The sequence below is a fragment of the Archocentrus centrarchus genome, chromosome 8 (assembly GCF_007364275.1).
Source record: "Archocentrus centrarchus isolate MPI-CPG fArcCen1 chromosome 8, fArcCen1, whole genome shotgun sequence".
NCBI classification, from domain to species: domain Eukaryota; kingdom Metazoa; phylum Chordata; class Actinopteri; order Cichliformes; family Cichlidae; genus Archocentrus; species Archocentrus centrarchus.
Window position 1 is genome coordinate 16,269,967 of NC_044353.1, and position 21,273 is coordinate 16,291,239.

At 42.1% G+C, this 21,273-nt stretch overlaps 2 protein-coding genes across 2 annotated transcripts in view; one reads left to right on the top strand and one right to left on the bottom strand.

Annotated features, from left to right (window-relative positions):
* Positions 1 to 11,406: 11,406 nt before the first annotated feature.
* ier2a (immediate early response 2a) lies at positions 11,407 to 12,423 on the top strand. Its single transcript, XM_030736029.1, has one exon. The coding sequence runs from the start codon at positions 11,502 to 11,504 to the stop codon at positions 12,063 to 12,065; it is 564 nt and encodes a 187-aa protein (XP_030591889.1). The 5' UTR covers positions 11,407 to 11,501; the 3' UTR covers positions 12,066 to 12,423.
* A 7,063-nt stretch (positions 12,424 to 19,486) lies between these two features.
* Positions 19,487 to 21,273, bottom strand: part of cacna1aa (calcium channel, voltage-dependent, P/Q type, alpha 1A subunit, a) — a 67,102-nt gene continuing 65,315 nt past the window's right edge. The window contains exon 49 of the mRNA XM_030735635.1: positions 19,487 to 20,930. Within this exon, the coding sequence (XP_030591495.1) occupies positions 20,130 to 20,930 (801 nt within the window). The 3' untranslated portion in view covers positions 19,487 to 20,129. The remainder of the gene's footprint in view (positions 20,931 to 21,273) is intronic.

The following is a 21,273-nucleotide window of genomic DNA, read 5'->3' on the forward strand; positions in this document are numbered from 1 at the left end:
AACCAATTCAGAATGAAGTACTCTCACAGTCTCCATTTTCTTTGCACATAAGACTTCTTTTAACCTTGGTTTCAAAAGCAAACATGCAGCACAGCAGAGTTCAGTAGGCTTTTGAATTTCCATTGTTAAGTGCACCACCCAGTGTTAAAAGGCTACAAGACAACAAACTCCAGGACATCAGATCACTGAAACTATACAAACATCTTATGATCTTCTGCCTCAACAGCTCAAATCTAAGCTTATGGTTATATTTACTGCTGCAGTTTTGTGCAGCACAGCTATAAATCCTTCCACACAAAGAACTGATCTATAGCCATTGCAGATGACCCACAAATCACACATCAGAATTTTGCCAGCTTGCTGCATCCCCGTTTAGTTTGCTGCCACAGCGGTGGACTGTTCAGTAAAGAAAGTATCCTCTGAAAATGGGCTTAAAACCTACATTAATCTGTAGTTTACAACCCCAAAAGCTGCGTAAAATGTAAATTTAAAAAATCTGATGGCAGCAACACATCTTAAGTTGGGACAGAAACAACAAAAGGCTGGTAAAGTAAGTGGTACTAAAATGGCTGGAGGAATATTTTTCAACTAATTAGGTTAATTGGCAGCAGGTCAGTAACATGACTGTGTATATACACTGCTCAGAAAAAATAAAGGGAACACTCAAATAACACATCCTAGATCTGAATGAATGAAATATTCTCATTTAATACTTTGTTCTGTATAAAGTTGAATGTGCTGACAACAAAATCACACACACAAAAAAAAAATCAATGGAAATCAAATTTATTAACCAATGGAGGCCTGGATTTGGAGTCACACACAAAATTAAAGTGGAAAAACACACTACAGGCTGATCCAACTTTGATGTAATGTCCTTAAAACAAGTCAAAATGAGGCTCAGTATTGTGTGTGGGCTCCACATGCCTGTATGACCTCTTTACAATGCCTGGGCATGCTCCTGATGAGGTGGCGGATGGTCTCCTGAGGGATCTCCTCCCAGACCTGAACTAAAGCATCCACCAACTCCTGGACAGTCTGTGGTGCAACGTGACGTTGGTGGATGAAGCGAGACATGATGTCCCAGATGTGCTCCATCGGATTCAGGTCTGGGGAACGGTTGGGCCAGTCCATAGCTTCAATGCCTTCATCTTGCAGGAACTGCTGACACACTCCAGCCACATGACGTCTAGCATTGGCCTGCATTAGGAGGAACCCAGGGCCAACTGCACCAGCATATTGTCTCACAAGGGGTCTGAGGCTCTCATCTCGGTACCTAATGGCAGTCATGCTACCTCTGGTGAGCACATGGAGGGCTGTGCAGCCCTCCAAAGAAACGCCACCCCACACCATTACTGTCCCACTGCCAAACCGGTCATGCTGAAGGATGTTAATTTAAGTCTAATTTAAGCTTGTTACCAGCGTTCAGTTATAAAGACTGCATTCCTGATGGTATGGAGGTGCACACCAGCACAAGCTGCCAATTAGGAATTGGAATGGCTTCATGTAGAAGAGTCCAGGTGCTGAACTGGCCTGCCTACAGTCCAGACTTTTCACCTACTGAAAACATTTGGCACATCGTGAAATGAAAACTTCAACAAAGACAACCCAGAACTGTTGACCAGCTAGAATCCTACATCAATCAAGAATAGGATGAAGTCCAGCAACTGATCTCCTCACAGCTACACAGAGGTAAACATGGCCTGAGTCAAATTCAAACTGACCAAATATTTTTAATGAAACAGTAAAAAGTCTCATTTTAAACATTTGATTTGTTTTTTGTTTTATAAATTTGCAAATCATTGCATTCTATTTTTAATTTTCATTTGACAGTGTGTCCCAACTTTCTTACAGTTTGGGTTGTAAATCAACAATGAATTAATCGTGAAGGTGGATGAGCTTAAATACCGGGGGGGGGGGGTCAACCATCCAAAGCAATGGACAGTGCACAAGAGAGATGAAGAAGAGAATGCAAGCACGGTGGAGTGGTTGGAGGTGAGTATCGGGGGTGATAGCAGCAGAAATGAAATAGTGAGATCTGCTATCATTTGTGGTTTGACAGTAGTGGCACTTACAAAAACACAGAGAGCAGAGCTGGAGGCGGCAGAGCTGAAGATGCCAAGATTTTCACTGGGAGCAACCAGGATGGACAGGATTACAAATGATTATATATAGAGGGAGAGTTCAGGTTAAGCAGTTCAGAGACAGATAGGCCGGGATGGATTGTGTGTGGTGTAGGAACACGTCGAGGGTTGGTGTGGCAGAAGAGGATGTAGGGACAGAGTGAGATGGAGGCAGATGATGTATTTCTAGGTCAACAACCACTGACCTAGTGAACTTCTTTAGGACAGTGAGTATGTTAACTTCTTTGTACAAAAAGTCAAATTTTCTTGAGCTTTTATTAAAGCACAGGCAGACCAGAAGCAATGACACCATCAAAAGACATTTATATCTACTTTTCTTCTTCTTTTTTCCTGTGAGAGGGAGAAAAGCAACTTCATGGTTGGTTTCAAAATTACAATTAGAGGAATCTAAAACAAACACTTGGGATGAGCTAAGACATCATTTTGCAGTGAATGACTGGAAAAAAGTACAAATTACTGATGAATCCAAGCAATATTCATATTATATTTACATCTGCTGGTGTTGGTGGTGTTTTGGTCCATCGTGTTTTAAGTCCAAAGTCAGCGTATCTGTCTACTGGGAGATTTTAGAGCACATTATGCTTCCATCTGCTGACAAGCTTTATGGAGATGCCAATTTCCTTTTCCAACTGGACTTAGCACCTGCTTACGGTGCCAGAACTGCTACGAATGGCTGCTGACCATGTTATTATGAGCCATAATCATCAAGTTAAAAAAGCTTCAATAAAATGTAATGAAACAAAGAATATATGAGTGTTTACCCTTTTGAATTAAATATAAAGAGAGAACTCTTTCACAATATTAAAAATTTTTGACTTGCACTAGTAGTCTATACATCACCTTTTTTCACAAACTTCAATGAATTATAGTAGGAGAACATATTAAGATATCAGAATGCAAGAGCTTATTGATTAGGGCACCTATCACATGACCTAAATAAAAGCAAAACTCCATCCATCTATCCATTTTCTTCCACTTATCTGGCTGGGTTGCACGGGCAAGAGCCTAAGCAAAACTGTCTAGTAAAAAATATTCTGATAGAGAAGTACACATTTGTCAGTTTAAGCTTTTAAATCAAATTGTTAAAGTGTAATTTGTAGCTAAACATTTTGGTTTAGATTTTAAACTAATAGAAATATTAGAAGCGCTCTCAGACTTTTGGGCCCCATATTAAATTTTATACTACTATTACTATTATACTGTATTATCCCTTGCAGATGACATGCAATTCTTAAGATGTGGGACCCAAGCAATGCTTATACAATACAAATCATTGTTGATACCAGTCGCTTCCAACCAGTGACTGTATTAACCCTATATCGCCATTTGTATCATATTTGCTACGCAAGATTCTGTGACCTCTATTTTATCAATGTGATCAATATTTACCACAAAAACCTGTTGTATATCATTTGAGACATGTGATCTGCCCTCTAGTGGATTAACAATGTACTGCATGCAGTGGAACAGCTTTTTTTTGCCTTTTCAAAATGTCTGCTGACAGGAGGTCATCCACACATGTTTTTCTGAAAACCTTTGCTAATTTTTGAGAAGTTATGGTAAGAATAGCATCAATATTGTTAGTAATTTTTAAAAATAAATACTTCCTTTGTTGAAGCAATGCATAATTACTTAAAAAATATTTTTCAATATTACAGTTAAACCGTGTTAAAAATGTGTGTATCAAATTTGATACTGCAGGTATTTAAGGTGTTCCAGTCCTGAACTGTCATGTGACATTTTAGTAATTTAATCTACAAAATTCCTGCCACAATACAACCACACACTATTTTTGATGATTGATATAAACTGGTTAATCACTGAAATGCCATTTGAAAATACATTTTGGGTATTTTCCAATGGGTTCCTTTGAAATTATCATCTCTATGCTGTGCTGATGAATTATTTACATGTGTATTTTTAGATCTCAAAGAGACTTGAGGAAGAAGAGAGAAAAAGAAAGTACATTGAAAATGTCATCAATATGATAATAGATGGAAATTCAAGTGACATAGAACAGTTAGGAGAAGATGAGGAAGAGGAAGAGGAGGAGGAATGGACTCCTCAGGCCATGCATGATGAAGATGATGGAAGTTCAGCTAGCAGTGATGAGGAAGGCTATCAGGATGAAAGTATAGCCCAGACAAGTATGGAGGTTGAGGTCTCAAGAACAACTCTGGACACAATCAGTAATGAGTCAGTGAAGGGCAAGGCAAAACACAAAAAATACAGATGGAGAAAAATACAATATCAAGCTCCATCTGTCGATTTCATTCCAAGTGTTGAGGAAGACACAGAGCAAAGGTGTGACATGACACCATACATGTACTTCAAACAGTTTGTTACTGATGAAATGCTACAGGAAATTGCTGAACAAACAAACATGTACAGTGTACAGAAGCAGGGCAAGTCAATAAACACAAATGCCAAAGAGATTGAGCAGGTTGTAGGCATGTACATGCATATGGGGCTAGTACAAATGCCCAGTGTAAGAGCCTACTGGGAGATGGAAACAAAGCTCCCCGCAGTTTGTGATGTGATGTCTCGAGATCGGTTTCTGAAATTGCTGACACTGATTCACTTTCAGGACAACCTCAGTGCATCTGATGATGCAAAGAAAGACAAATTGTGGAAGCTCAGGCCATGGTTACAAAAACTGCAAAAACAGTTTCTCTGGATTCCTCCTGAAGAATGCCACGCAGTTGATGAAATTATGGTACCATTTAAGGGAAAGTCTCATCTACGTGTCTACATGCCTGCAAAACCTCACAAATGGGGTTTCAAAATGTGGGGACGAGCTGGACAGAGTGGCTTTCTTTATGACTTTGATATTTGTCAAGGTGCAGAAAACCCAAACAGAGAGAAGTCTGAAGTTGGTGTTACTGGAGAAATTGTGCTGAAAATGACATCAACACTTCCTGCAGGAAGAAATCACAAAGTCTTTGCGGACAACTACTTTACATCAGTTCCTCTGGTCCAACATCTAAAAGACAGAGGAATCCACTACATCGGCACAATCCGCATGAACAGGATGAAAGACTGCGTCATGAAAGATGAAAAAGAAATGAAGAAAAGTGGAAGAGGGTCAATGGACTTCAGAGTGAATCAAGACAACAACATCATTGTGAGATGGTATGACAACAAAGCAGTGAACCTGATTTCCTCTTATGTCGGCATTGAACCTGTGGGAAACGTGAAACGCTGGGATCGCAAGTCCAAAACTCATGTGATGGTTCCCAGACCAGCCATTGTTGAAACATATAACAAGTTCATGGGAGGTGTTGATCTCCTTGACATGCTGTCTGCACTTTACAAGTTCAGCTTCAGATCCCGCAGATGGTACATGTACATCTGGTGGCACACTGTTACTGTAGCAGTCATCAACGCTTGGAACCTCTACAGAAGAGATCAAAAGAAGCTACAACCTAAAATGAAACCAATGGCTTTGCGAAGATTTCAGGCTTTGGTTGGCACTTCTCTCACAACCGCAGGAAAGGTCAAAATCAGGTGTGGCAGACCACTGTCCTCTTCAGAAGCAACTCCAACACCACCCCGTAAAAGGCCAAGCTGCAGTGTCCCTCTTGATGTGAGAAAGGATGGCACTGATCATTTTCCAACATGGGAAACCCGGCAGAGATGCAAGCACTGCACTGGAAATCACTTTTCACATGTGTACTGTGCAAAGTGTAAGGTACATCTGTGCCTGAACAAGGACAGAAACTGTTTTTGTGCCTACCACCAAGTGAAATAAATGGCTGTAAAAGGTTCAATGTAAAAAAAAAAACAAAAGTAGTAAACTGCCTAGAGTGTTCTAAACTTGTTAAATGTTATGGGCAAAACAGTCTTTTGTTCCTTAAATTAACATTGTTGTGAGAAAAATGTTACCAAAAAAGCCTACTGTATCAGATGTGATACAAAAAAAATATAAACAAAGTGATGTGGCAACAAATTTTTTTTTGGATTTTGTTTAAAGGCCTAATAAACATGTCAATTCTAAAAAATTAGAATTTTCTGACTATTTTTTGATGGGTCAGGCTTTAAAGGGTTAAAGCTTCCAAGCCTCCACTGCCCCCTGCTGGGCCATGAAGGCAAAGCAGGCGGGGCCAAAAGAATTAATTAACAATTTGTTTTTGGTCCATTATTTCTTTGTTGCAACAATGCTTCTTGGCAATAAATCTTATACAGTTGGAAAGCCTGTTTATTTCCCCTTAAATGGTGCCACACTTGTAAGGAAAATGCAAGTGTGGGTTGAGCAGCAGAGTTGGGCATGTTGGTTGTGCACATGAAAAACTTGCCAAATCTGTCAAAGCTTCCAAGCTTCTGCTGCCCCCTGCTGGGCCATCAAGGTAATACAAGTGGACTGTGGGGCTGGTCCCTTCTGGGGGTCCTTAAGATGAGAAACTTTTATTGTCATTTCACAATACAATGAAATTTTGTTTGTATGTATATATATATATAGAGAGAGAGAGTCCTGTATGTTCTGATAGAACACCTTTGGGAAGAATTATAATGGAGACCATGAGCCAGGCCTTCTAATCCAACATCAGTGTCTGACCTCACAAATACACTTCTTGGAGAATGGTCAAAAATTCCCTAATGCACAGGGTGGGCCGACATCATATTAAACCCTATGGATTAAGAATGGGATTCACTCTAGTTTATATGTGTGTGAAGGCAGACAAGCAAATACTTTTGGTAATATAGTGTATTTGAGACTCTTTCTCAAAGGTCTGCCACTGTGATGGATACTGGATCCTGTTCAGGGAGGTTGCTGTAGCATTTGTATTGTACCTCATCAGTTCCAAGTTGTGATAGCAGTTACTTCTTGCGGATGTTGGAAGACTGAGCTACGAATTTTCAATGTTAGTCTAGAAGGGTGCTGAAGAATCCACATCATGTAACCCCTTTCACTGGGGTTACATGTGTAGCAGCATTGTAGTGTAGCACCAACAGCTCTATTCTCATCCGTTGTTCACGTATGTCTTGTTCTCATCATTATTTCCTGATATACTGATGAGAATACCTCATCAACACCTGACACAGACCCCGTTAATCCAGGTGACATCCAAGCCGCTTCCTGTTATACATCTCTCGCTTATGTTCCGAGGTAGGCTTGGGTAGCATGGGCGGCCTAGCCTGGGCACCCTCACTGGATGCATGCCCTGGCTGGGATTCGAACCCCTAATCTTGTTCCAAAGACGGTCGGTGTTGCCACGATACCCAGCTACTTCTACACTATCCAGCTGCTAAATAACTTGTAAATGACCTGATGGTTAGTTTTACCCTACCGATGATGTGTTGTTGCAATAGGAATCCTGCTCAGTACAAGAGGAGCCGCTGGTTCAAACATTTGGTGTATGTGCCAGTGGTATGATGCTACCATCTGCGGGTTTATGACTGAATGCCTCTAGTGACACGAGAGGGTCTTTCTCGAGAAGTGCACGTCAGGTTACATTGTAGGTTACCGCGTAGGGTTCAGAAGGGTTTCCTGGATATGTACGTAGGCCCCGCAAAGACCAGATGCATAAGTCTAAATCAGGCCTAAGTCAGAATCCTGCCTAGATGCAGTGATACTGAGTGCTGTGGATATTCAGTTGGTCTCAGATAGCTGGCCCATCCAGGCTGGTGAAGGAGAGTCAATTGTTACAAGGGCTGGGGGACAACGGTCGCTTTTCTCCAATCTCATGTTTGTGGAGAACTTGGTGCTACATACATAGTTTTTAGTTTAGTCAGTACCTGGAAAAGATAATAAGGGAGCATTCGGTGTTAGTTGCTAGAAATAAAGGTGTTCATGGAGAATCATCCTCAACAAGCAAGCTGCCACAAAATCCAAACTGAAAACACACACACACACACAAAGAAGGGAATGTTTCATCTCAGGCTTGTATGATGATCAGAATTTTGATTAAAGATTTTGGGTGGGCAGGAAAATTTTGATATTTTGAATTAGGGGTTGCAGTCTTGATCGTGGCAATACTTGGTTTATGTCAGAGGGGAGTTCTGCAGCTATTAGGGGATTTAAGAAATGCCTCACTCATGTAAGAGTAATGCACTGCCTGAAATGCAATGTAGATATCTGATACTGAATAAGGACATCAATAATTCAAGACCAGAACAAAATGCAGTGCAGCGGTAATGCATCAGATTATTCCATAGAAACACAATTATGAGAAGAGTGAATGCTCTCCTCTTCAAGATAGGAAATGCTTTAGTGGGAAATTCTTTTGTTACAGCAGTTAAAATAATAATAATATTTATTGAATGTGGTATGACAGATTTCCCATGTCTGTCTTTGTGGCAGCAGAGCTGAATCAGTTTGGTGTGTAGCCATCCTCTTCAATTTGAGGATGATCGCTCTCTCTCTGGTGTTATTTGCATTCAGAAGCAGATGAGTTCTCCCAGACCACAGCATCTCCTAGTGCTCTGTACCCCTCTGCCTGCCTACAACGTATACATCCAATAGGGTGTTGAGTTTGTGTGACCAGCAGCTGAATGTCTAAGGCAGCCATTCCCAAAGTCAAGAGTGCTGTGGCACATTTAAAAAAAAACAGAACAAACATGGGGCCCACCCAATCTTAAATCTTCAAAGCACAAGAAAAAGTGATGTATTTCCTTGAAATTTGTGTTATTAAGGCGGCCCATCTGCAGTACCTTCGCGGCCCACCAGGAGGCCCCCTACCCCACTTTGGGAATCACTGGTCTAAGGTGTACAAAGTAATCAGGAATGGAGAGAGCACTGTTCCCTGTGGAGTTCCTGTGCTACATATCATCAAATCAAACAGCACACTCTCCAATCTCTCTTCCTGTGGCCTGTATGTCAGGTAGTCAGTAATCCACACGGTGGTGGATGTCTTTACTGATGTTTCCTGAGGAGGAAAGGATGCATGGCGAAAGAGGCAGCAGGGGGCTGTGAACTAAACCTGCTGAATAAATTATTTGGCTCATTTGCTCTCTCCAGACTGCCCAGTTTCTTCCTGCAGAAGGATTGTCTGCCTTCTTAAATCCAGCGATTTTCTTCATTCTACTCCACAATGAACTCCTACTCCTGTGTTTTTCTGCTTGAGTCTGGCCTCGAGCTTCCTCTTCTACGAGCTCTCGCATTTCCTCAGGTTCCTCAGATCATGCTGCACTCTCCTCAGTTCTTTCCTGTCTCCAGACCTGAAAACTTTTTTTTTCTTTTTATTAAGCAATTCTTTCAAGCAACAAGTGACCCAGGACTTTGATTTTCTGTTTAATGTGAGGTCTGGTGAATTCTTTATAAGCACTTCATAATGGGCCCTAAAACGCCAGCATTTTTGAATCCCTTCCACAGGATAGCCACAAGAGGGCACTCTTCAACTGATCAGAAATTTTGTTACAGTGTTTTTAGATGATGTAGATGTTCAGTCTAATCTGGATTTTCTGTCACGTTGTCCCACTCCTAGTGCTCCCGCTTGTCTTTGATAGATTTGTTTTGGGTTTGCAGCCTGTTTGACTTACACCGAGAGCTAATTTGAACACAAATGCCACACTTGGAATCATCTCCAAAACATTTACCTGCTTATTTCGTGAAGAAATAAAGAGAAAGGTCCACACCTGTCTGTGAAACGGCTTTTGAGGAATTGCTTTAATATATTGATCTCCTCGAGAAAAAAAAAAAGAGGGGGGGGGGGGCTGCGCATAAATAATACGTCTTCAAGTTTTGCTTCACTTCTGCTGAACCCTTCAAATTAAGGAAGACGCTGCACTTTAATCCCGCATTCATCATATGATGCATTTTTTTAACACAGCTAAAATAGCCAAAATGTTGTCAGTGCTCAAAAATGTATCAGCCTAACTGTATTTTCCAAGTCACAGCATGTTTAAGAGATTCCAATCTATCTTTATTTGCATCTTATGCTTTACTGAAAGGTATTCACGAGAGAAAATAATGACCTGCATACCGCACATTCCTTTGGAAATATGCAGCCTGAGATTTGAAATCGTCCCCTCTCCCTTCACGAACCAAAAATCTTCTAGGAAACATCTTTAAAACCGATACTGAGCACATTTTTAAGTTTAAAATTCTCATATTTATGTTATATTTCATGCAGACTGTTCTGTCACTGAAATGGGAAGTAGACATTCTGCGGTTTCTGATCACCCTGTAATGTAACAGAGTTGAGTTTCATTGTCCAAATATGGTCTGAAGGAAGCAGCAAGCCCTGACGCAATCTGATGTTGTTACTTTAAATGGCTTCAGGAAAGCAGGGCTCCCTCTCACGTCACGGGTTTTCCTTTGAGCTGGCCCACTACAGCCGGATGGGCTAAATATGGGCATCTGTATGTGATCCTCCACCTCCCATTTTTTTCTTTCTTCCTGCAAGAGGAAGCAACACGCTGGGGGATGGGTGACACCGGAGGAGAACTCACAGACTGTTATTGAGAGGTTAAATGATGTTCATCCCCGGTGTGGAAATGGACAGTAACCGATTGAAGGAAAAAAAATTAGATTTGCAATTTATGCGCTACTAGATAATCTGGTGCAGGTTGCCTGCTAAACTCAACTCGATCGATCAAATTTCAAGATGATTATTATTTTTATTTTACTTTTATTATAATTCTATGCATGTGCAGTCTCGTTGTTTGTGTTATAAGCCTCAAAAAAGCTTTTTTGGGGATATTTTTTTAATTCAATATTCTTGTTTATTATGGTTTGCAATAATTCATTTATACTTCCTATTTCTATGCAAAGAACTGCATTAATGTATACATTAAGAATCCTTGCACACTTCACATTTTTCAAAATAGACAGCAATTATTGTATATAGGCTTTAATATATCTTGTTTGGTTCATATTTATTCTTTGATAGCTCATATTTATTTTCATATCTGTATCTCGTGTTTTTATAGCTCTGTTTTATCTTATTTTTTATTCATTCTAGTTGCACAGTGTGTCTCAAGGAGAAGCATTTCAATCCTGTGTATGTGCTGTACATAATGCAGAATTCGCAATAAAGCTGACTTAGACTTTATTATTTTATTCAGTGTTTATTTATTTATTCTAATCACTGGGCGAGTTATTTTTTCTGCTGATCAGTTACGTGCTTCGTGTGTGTTTCACAGTTTCTAATTAATAGTCATGAGCTGATTGTGTCTGCTCGATGATTAAATTAGCTGTAGTTGTCTAACCAGCTGGTACGCGGCTGTGTGAAACAGGAGTCCGGGTATGTGGCCGGTGGGCGGGACTCTTTCGTATGACGCGGGGTGAGTGACGTCAAGGAGGTGATAAGTACCTGTCTCGCGCGCCGTCTGGGTCTGTATGAAGTCAGAAGGGAGACACGGAATATTCAAACCTTCGACTGTTTGTCTTGGTGTAGTTTCAAAACAAGCTGTGACATGGAGGTCAGCGCAGAGGCCAAGAGGATCATGGTCGTGGCTTTGGGGAAACTGTACAGCTCCCGCACCCAGCGAGGGGGTCTGCGTCTTCACCGGAGTCTCCTACTTACTCTGGTGATGAAATCTGCCCGGGAAATCTATCATGCGGCACAGGCGACGGCAGAGAGCGTCGCCCCGAAATGTGAACTACAACACCCGACTGATGAGATGATCGCAGAGCCAGCAGGCGCTCAGGGGCTCCAGAGTCCCGCTTCTCTCCCAGCTGAAGAGCCACGGTGCACGGGTTCATCCACGGAGCTGCGCCGTGAGGCGCGTACGCACACCAGCGCAGAAAACAAGGAGAATGTGTGCCCGCCCGGCCCTGTGCAGCACTCGAGGAAAAGACGGGGGAAAACGGCTGCCGAACCGGACTTTCTGCCCTGCAAGAAAGCAAAACTGGAACAAGGGAACTGCCCTCAACAGCTCATTGTCTGTTCCGTTTTGAATGACTATGTAACGTGCAGTAGTGAACTGCGAACAGCCCCAACCCCCATTCCCGTGCACACGGCCATTGCAGCTTGTTGAAGACCCGCAGTGAACTTGGAAGGCAGTGAACTTTTTAGGGCCTGCGGGCCTGTATTCCTTTTCCAGGGACTGGCTTTGGAGAGCTGTCCCAAACGTGACTGAGCAAGGAAGCCCTGGAGCAGCCCACCGCGGAGGTCCCAGTGACTTCTGATCTAATTAATGACTTGAAGTGATCAAAGGCGGGACTGTCCTCACGCCTTGAACTGCCTCTATGAACGTTTACGTGAGCCTGTTTGGGGACCATGTTGCTGGTCTGCACAGCAAATGTACATGTTGACTGAAGATGGGAAACAGGTCCAAATGTAAAACCTTGAATGACTGCATCTACCTCAGTATTTATTAAACGTTTTATGCCTAATCTGTGAATCTGAAGTTGTTTATAAGCTGTGGTATTACAGTAGAAATGGCGCACTGTGAGGCCAAGGTGTTTAAATGTGTATGTGAGTGTGCACGGGGTGGAGCGGGTGTGCAGTTTAAGAAAATCCGTGTGAAAGTTTTATGTATATGTGTGTGTGTGTGTGTGGGTCTGACAGGAAACTAGCTTGGGTGTTTCCCTCCCCCACGCCTCCTCCACCTCCAGGCTGATTTGCAGAACAAAAGCTGGGACAACTGGTGGGTGGGTGGGGGTCTAAAGAATGAGGGGGGAGGCTGTAAAGCCTTTGAATGACCAAACAAGGAGAACAATCAGGATCCTGTTGCCATCTAAGAAGTATGCTGCTGTTTGTTTACATCCATTCTGTGTGCATTAATCTGCATATGTAGAGAAAGCGCTCGACTCTGTTATTATTTGAGTGTTGCAGCAATTCTGCAAATACTTAAAACAAATTCATTGATTTGTAATTCTGATTCAAACTAAACTTCCAGATTTTTTTTTTAAAGTAAATTTAAAAGTTTAAACTTGCAAATAACTTGCAAAGTAGGCTGCAAGTTTGTCATGTTTTTAAACTCCAATATTCACACCATGAAGCAAGTACAACAGGGATTCACAGTGGCTGTGTTTGTGTTGGGGGAAGGGGGTTAAGCCAGGAAAAACAGAAGCAGGAATTTTTTTTTTTTGGGGGGGGGGGGGGGGGGGGGGTGCCTGTGTGGGCTTCATGGGGCCTCAACTGTGCAGCTTATTCTTCCGGCTGCAACCGGAGCACAGTCCGGCCTGGGGGAGTGGTCGGAACTGTCTTTACATGCCTGTGAAAATACACACGTCAGACACATGAAACTTCTAAGTGCATGCGTGTGGTTATTCCAGTACAGACAGCTTTTTTTTTTCACCCCACCCCCACTCATCTGTCTTCCATACACAAGTTCATTTGGAATCAATATGCTGACAAACTCACGTTTTGTGCATACCAAAGCATAAAGCAACTTACAGATACAAAAATAGAAAGAAAAAAAAAATTCCAATTAGACCAAACAGAGCAGCTCAGGTGATATATGTCAAATGACTGTTTGCCATCAGTGACCAGCCTGCATACAACTCCCCCCTCCCTGCAACTCTAAAGACTCTTGCTTTGCTGGCATCTTCAGCTAAACTAGATCTGATTGCTGTGTTAAAATGAGGAAGCTGAATGAGCTGACTGAGCCTTTTCAGACAGATGTGTCAGCGAACCTCAACACAGTGTAGCACACTGGAACAGGCCTGTTTGATCCAAATACCAGCGATTCCAAGGTCATTTCTACAAGGACTGGAGTGATTATTGTGATTACTGAGAATATCGTAGCTGACAGGGATCTGAAGGCTTTACGCCACTGAGTTTTCACCACAGAATCACATTAGGTGAATATATAAAAACAAAACACGTGTTCCTGAATATGTGACAGCTAACTAACACTACACGGCCTGACAGATTTTAGTGCTGGTGTTCTGCGAGCAGCTGTGATCCGATTTTAGGCAGCACGCAGGGTGCAAACAGTTCAAAGCAGTCTACAAAAGGATAGCAGGCTCACTGACAAACCCACTGCGTTTCCTGTGGCTGCTTCATAATTAAAGTCGAAATGTATAATTAAAGTGTTTCGCCAGTTGAATGCTTTTAATTTGAAGCAGCACCACAAGAAAATCAATTCATATGACTTTTTTTTTTTATGTTGCAATGCTTTCTTCAGTAGACTGTAGACGCAGTCACTACTGTATGTCATTGCATTAAACTGACTTAAAAGACAACTAGGACCCTAGCTGTGGTGTGGTGGCCAACAGGTAAACCAAAGATCATAGGTTTATGCCTTTAGGAGCACTCTATCTGCTGACATGTACTTTTCATATATGAACAGCAGCAGAGTGAACTTCTAACACCGTCTAATGCATCTGCCTCATTCCTCCTACTCGTGCTAGTAAGGTGATTTCTTCTAATTCAGGAACTCTTTACAATGCATCATAGATACAAATGCTTTGGTAATTTAAATTTTCTTCTTTCAGCTGCTCTCTTTAGGGGTTGCCACAGTGGATCATCTGCCTCCATCTTGCACTATCCCTAACATCTTCTTTTGTTACACCAACCCTCTGCATGTCCTTTGTTACATTCATGAATCTTCTCTGTAGTCTTTCTCTTTTCTTCCTGGCAGCTCCATATTTAATGCCCTTTGTCCAATAACTCCACTCTCCCTCCTCTGCACATGTCCAAACCATTTCAGTCTTGCCTCTCTAACTTTGTCTCCATAACCCTCAACCTGAGCCATCCCTCTGATATAGTCATTTCTAATTTTGTCTATTTTGGTCACTCCCAATGAAAATCTGAGCATCTTCAACTCGGCAGACTCCTGTCTTTTTGTTGGGGCATTTCTCTCCAAACCATACACTACAGCAGGTCTCACTACCATCTTGTAAACCTTTCCTTTCACTCTTGCTGCTACCCTTCTGCCACAAATCACCCCTGACACTCATTTCAACACTCTCCACCCTGCCTGCACTCTCCTCTTCACTTCTCTTGTGCACTGTCCATTGATTTGGATGGTTGACCCCAGGTATTTAAACTTCACTACCTCTACTCCTTGAATGTTCACCATTCCACCTGTCTCCCTCTCATCCACACTCATGTATTCTGACTTGCTTCTGCTAATTTTCATCCCTTTTCTCTCCAGAGAATAGCTCAACCTCTCCAGACTCTCTTCCACCCACTCCCTACTCTCACTAGTGTCATCTGCAACCGTCATTGCCCACAGAGACTCCTGCCTCACCTTATCTATTAATCTATCACCACTGCAAACAAGAAGGGGTTCAGACTCAGTCCCTGATGTAATCCCACCCCAACCCGAAAGTACTTTTTCCATCTTCTCAACACACTTTCTTCATTTTCAATTCTGTCCTTAATCACTCTAACCTGCTGCGGATCCTTTCCAGCTCAATCTCTCTGTCTAGCCAGTTATGTCTTTTTCTCCTTCCTTAGGTCCAGCCTCACATACAACTCATTATAAGCCTTTTCCTTTGCTTCCTATGTCTTTGCCATGTTCCTAGCCTCCCAGTACTCCTGTCTACTTTCTTCATGTCCATGAATACCTCACTTTTTCTCTGTTAATCTTTTTCTTTGGTAATTTAAATGAAAAAACAATAGTCGTAGTTTTTATTTCACAATATATTCTTTTTTGCCTTAAGAGCTGTCTTTATTCTTGTTGGTATATATTGAACAAGGTGCTGGACAACTTCTTCACAGATTTTGGTCCATATTGACATGATAGCATCATGCAGTTGCTGCAGATATTTTGGCTGCACATCCATGATGTGAATATCCCGCTCCACCACATTTCAAAGGTGATCTATTGGATTGAGATCTGTTGACTGTGGAGGCCATTTATGTACAGTGAACTCATTGTCATGTTTAAGACAACAGGTTGAGATCATTTGAGCTTTGTGACAATGTGCATTATCCTGCTGGAAGCAGCCATCAGAAGATGGGTGCACTGTGGTCATAAAGAGACGGTCAGCAACAATAATCAGGTAGGCTGTGGTGTTTAAACAATGCTCAGTTGGCACTAAGGGGCCCAAAGCATGCCAGGAAAAAATCCCCCACAGCATTACACCACCATCAGCATGATACAAGGCAAGATGATTAGATATTTCCATTACTGAGCAGTTGAAGAGGTGTACCTAATTCAGTGAGTGTGTTTATTTAAGGAGATAAAAAGCCAAAACAGAGGAAAAATAAAGTTAATTTTCTGCTTATTTTTACCATGGCTCCAGATAACTTTCTCCAGGAACATTAAGCCAGTTGTTTTTAAGGTGATAATACTGCATGCAAGTATTTTGGCCAATGCATTTTTAAAGTTTATTGGTCACTTTCACAGAACTGCTACGGAGCAATTCTTTCTTTGACTGACAGGCAATAGAAATGTCCTGAGAAACCTTGCACTTCACACACTTCAGCCAGAATATCAGTGATACACATCCACGCGCATACTCAAGGTTGCAAAAGACTTAAAGCAACCATGCAAGCAAGAAATGACGCAAAGCAAGTATGCATTCTCTCTGGATTTTATTCTTTAGGAAGAGTTTCTGTTTGGAATTACAAAATGCACTGGTAGAAATAGCGGTGAGACTGGTTGAGAGTGTGACAGGGGAGAGTGTGAGAGAGAGTAGAGAGAGAGAGAGAGTAGAGAGAGAGAGAGAGAGAGAGAGAGAGAGTAGAGAGAGAGAGAGAGAGAGAGAGAGAGTAGAGAGAGTGAGTGAGAGATCAAAGGTCCATCAGCCAGTTGTAACAAGTACATCAACAGCTCCATCCCTTGACCCTCCCCAACACAAAGTATAAGGAAGAATACACCATCGCCTGAACTGCACTTTCTTTTCTTTCTTTTTTATTAATTTTTTTGATAAATTAAAAACAGTTCTTTTTTTTTTTCGTGGTGTCCTGAACATGGTTGTGTTGTGCCTCAACCCCATGTTAACAGAAGAAAACAAACAAGACTTTGATCTCACCAAAGTCTCTTTTGTGTTTTTACTCTTTATACTTTTTTTTTTGGTAATTTTTTAACCATTTTTTGTTTTCAAAAATAGAAGGAAAAAAAAGGAAACATTGCTTTTTAAAAACATCTATCTATTTATATATCACTTTTTTTTTTAATTCCTCTGAATTAATTAATCTTTTTCTTTTATGTCCTGAAGATGACTTTTTAACCCACGGTGTGGCATGCACATAGCACATGCATTTCTGGAACTAGATATTTTTTCTTTTTTTTTTTTTTTTTTTTTAAATCTTTTGTAATTAAAAAAAACAAAAAAAAGTTTTTAAATTTTTTTTTTCTCCCAGTAGTGACTTTACATTGCTTTTTGAAGACTTTGTGTGGTTAATCAGCGTGTTAGTGGATTTTACTGCAGCATATACACAAAGATGGAGGGTGAACATTTGGGGGGCTTTGCATGTTCCATTCGGTAGGGATTGGGGGGGGGTTACTGACTTCACATACACGCTCACACATACACACACGTGTGCACACACAAACGCAGAGTTGAAGGTCGTTACAATGATTCAACTGAAACGTCTTAAAATTTTAAGAAGAGTTCTGGAAAAAAAAAAACAACAAATTTTTAAAAAAGCGAGCACAAAAACAAAACATTTTTATCAGAAAACCATTCACCCGTGTGCATACAGACACGTAAAAACCCACTGACACACACCACAACCAGGAGCTACATACCTTAGTGTGCTTTCGGATTTTACGTGTAGTGATGTGAGAAATACTTGTGACATTCCACTGAGGCTGGAAAGACACTAATAGGCAGTGTGTATTTTTTTTTTTGTTCCATTTCTATTTTTTTTTTTTTTTTTTAATGCATTCTCTGGTCAACGTGTGATAGGCCTCCAGGTAAGATGTGGGTCAAGTAAAAGAATTATAAAAGAGAAACTTAAAAAAATAACAATAATGTTGGGTCTGACGGTGGTGTGTGTTAGTGAAAAGTGTTAGTTTGAGGCACACAGAGAGAACTAAAACTTATACAAGAGTGATACGCACAGGACGCAGGTGATATCTGGGACTGTAACAAGGCCCAGGCATCCTTTCTCCAGCCCATCTGCTACAATACGACTCAGTCACCTGTGTTTACACACGGTGTACACAGATAAGGCGGCCTACTAGTGAGAGAATGAGCTAAACTGTACTTTCGGTGCACTGACTGTCTAACAACTTTGAGTCAGAAGTGACTGGAGCAGGACACTGTCACACAGCGCCACCTGAAGGTCACGAGTGGTTGTGAGCGGACTCATCCATTTATATACAGAAACTTAGTATGCACTGCCAATGGGACGTTTGATACATTTTCAAAATTTCCAAATAGTTGATAACTTTGAAGAAGACTGATAATATGAGATCATCCTGATAACTCATTCTCCCACAGTGTAGTGGTGTGTTCCAGCTCCACCCCAGGGTAGGAAAAAAAGATTATCTGAGTTCAAAATAAAACAAACACACAGAACAAAACACAAGACTAAATATGGTGAGCTTGTCTCGTCCTCGCGATCATTGTGATCATTATAAATTACGGTATAAGTTTATCCCTTATTATAGTTCAGTAACAAAGAAAACAAAGATGAAGAGTTTCTCTCCTTTCTGCACATTTCTATTGGTCTCTTTCTGCTGCCTCTGTGTTAACCCCACACCCTGGAAGACTTTGAGATGTTACTGATTTGTCATACATATTTACCATATCCATGTTTATACCCTGCTTCCCATGAAACCAGTTTTTAGACTTAATTACAAAAAAAAAAAAAGTTACTTCCACAAAAATAAGTGCAATTCCAGCTCTATCAGTGGCAGGCATTTGGCACGGAATAGACAATAGACAAGCAAGCAAAAAATTATCATTTTGTTCCCTCTAGGTATACATACAGTAACTATCCAATCTCCCTATAGCTTTCTGACAGTTTTTAGTATATGTGAAGGTACAGAGAGAGGAATGTCATTCAGAGGAGAGAGAGAGAAACAGAAAGCACTTTTAATAAAAAAAAAAGAGAGAGAGAGAGAAACCCTGCAGACCACAACAAAAAGGACCGAAGAACATTTCCCTCCACAGACAGTAGATTCTCAGTGTTGCTATTATTAGTATTCTTTTGTATCATTCATGCAGGATTCCATAGGGTGTACAACTCCGCAAGTCTACAAAACGAAGCCGTGTGGGGTGCAACAGAAGATTCAAGCTTCAATGTTTTGAAGAAGTAGAAGGGAAGGAGGAAGAAGAAGCAGCTGCAGGAATAGAAGAAATACTGCAGAAAACAGTTTGTTTCTCTGTTTCTGAAACCCATCCTCCACATGTGTTTTTTTTTTTTTTTCTCATAGGTTGAGGTTGGTTAAATTGTTTCTGGGAGGAGTGTGCTCTCCAGTAACTGGGGTAAACATCCCCAACACACCCATCCCCGTCCTGTAGATGTCCACGGAAGGACTCGTCGACCCCCCCCACCCCACCCCCCCGTGCAACAATCCCCAACTCTCCCACCCACTTGGCCCACTCACCTCTTACAGGTGGAGGGCTCTGTGTCAGGTTTATTTGTATTTAAAAACACAGATGATAAAACTCATCAATATTCAACTGGTGGCTGGGAGGGTTGGTTTTAAATCTTTTTTTGCAGCTAACTTAACAGAAGTTAGCTTAGAGAAGCAAAAAAAAAACAACAACAACAACAACAACAAGGAAAAAAAGAGGTCGCTCATTTTTGTCTCTGACTGTAAAGTATCTTTTGTCGAGTTGCAACTCTTGACATCTTGTAAGTGGCTATAGCTTGTTGCTAGAGGCAAAATTTAAGACACAGAGACTAGTGTCTGTCACTCCTCCTGCCTGTAGTTTGGTCTCATTTGGCATCAAGAAATGATCAACAACAATGCGAGCAGAACACGAAGGTGTTTTGTTACCTTCTCGTGTCACCTTTTTTCTCTCCAGATTCTGCCTCGGCATTCTTGTTCCATCCCTCCATCGTGATACCTGTTGTTTCATCTAGCTCACCGTCCCAGAGACAGCAGTGGAGGAGAGGAAAAAAACTGAACAGACAAGAAAGAAAAGTCATATTTTTTCCCTTGGCAGTCAGTGCTCTGGCTCATCTTCTTTCGCTATTTAAATTATTTTTCCTTGTTAAGCCCCACCCCCAACCCCAGAGGCTAGCACCAATCGTCATCCTCCGTCTCACTGTAGGGTTCATGTAGGCCTTTGCGAGGACCCCTTGGGTGCCCAGCTGGAGGAGGGACCTTGTGAGGCCCAGTATGTGGGGGTCCGTGTAGATGTGTGGAAGGCGATGAAGATCGGTAGCCGTTGGGTAGCCGGCGCTGGGCAGCAGACTGAACTTGGGCCTGCACAGGCCCAGTCAGAGCCGTGGTGGGAGGAGGCGCATGGTGAACAGTTCTAGGCGACGTTCGGCTGGGCTGTGGGTGGGGGTTGTTGACTGGGTGTGGCTGCGGTGGAGGTAGGGGATGGGGGTTGTGTGGCTGTGGTTGTGTGGGAAGTGGCAGTGGGTGGTTGGCCAGGGCATGAGGGTGGGGGTTGCCCCCCTGCATGGGGCTTGGCTCATAGGCAGGTGGTTCATGGTGAGGATCATAGTCCTGGTAGTCCTGGTTGTAGAAACAGCTATCCCCTTCCATGGAGCCCCCTCCTCCACCTGTGTCTCCCCAGCGAGGAGGGGGCTGATGGCGGGGTGTGCCATGGTGGGCAAGCTGGAGGCCAGCTGGGGGAGGACCCTGGCCTTGGGGAGGTTCTGGAGAAAAGCGGCGAGGGGCTGGAGCTGGGGCTGTGGGTCTGCCCTGCGCCACCCCAGGAGGTGTGGGCATGGCCTTACGGACTACAGGGGAGTACGTAACATGGGGCCGGGGTGTTGCAGGGGTCTGAGGCAACTGCCGACGGCCCCGCCGTGGTGTACTGGTCCCCGAGGTTGAGGGGACAGGACTTCCGCTGACTGAACTACTGCCCTACACAAAAAGTGAAATAAAGCAAATAAAAAGAACGAACCACAAATTCAACGACAAAACATGTAGAATAAAGTAGAGGATGGTAAAGATTTAGCATGAAGCCAACAGAGAGCGAAGGAAAGAATGCCAGACAGAGAGGCCAGATAGAAAAGCAAGAAAAGACCAGAAAAAGATCCACAGCAACAATAAGAATAAAAGCACCATCCATAAAAGAGTGGCAGAAAAGAAAGGCATTAAATAGGAGCAGAGCAGATGATGTGGATAAAAAAGATGAGATTCCAAACAGCACCATACATAAAAAAGCAACATGTTACGCAGAGGAAAGAAAACAAAAGACGACAGG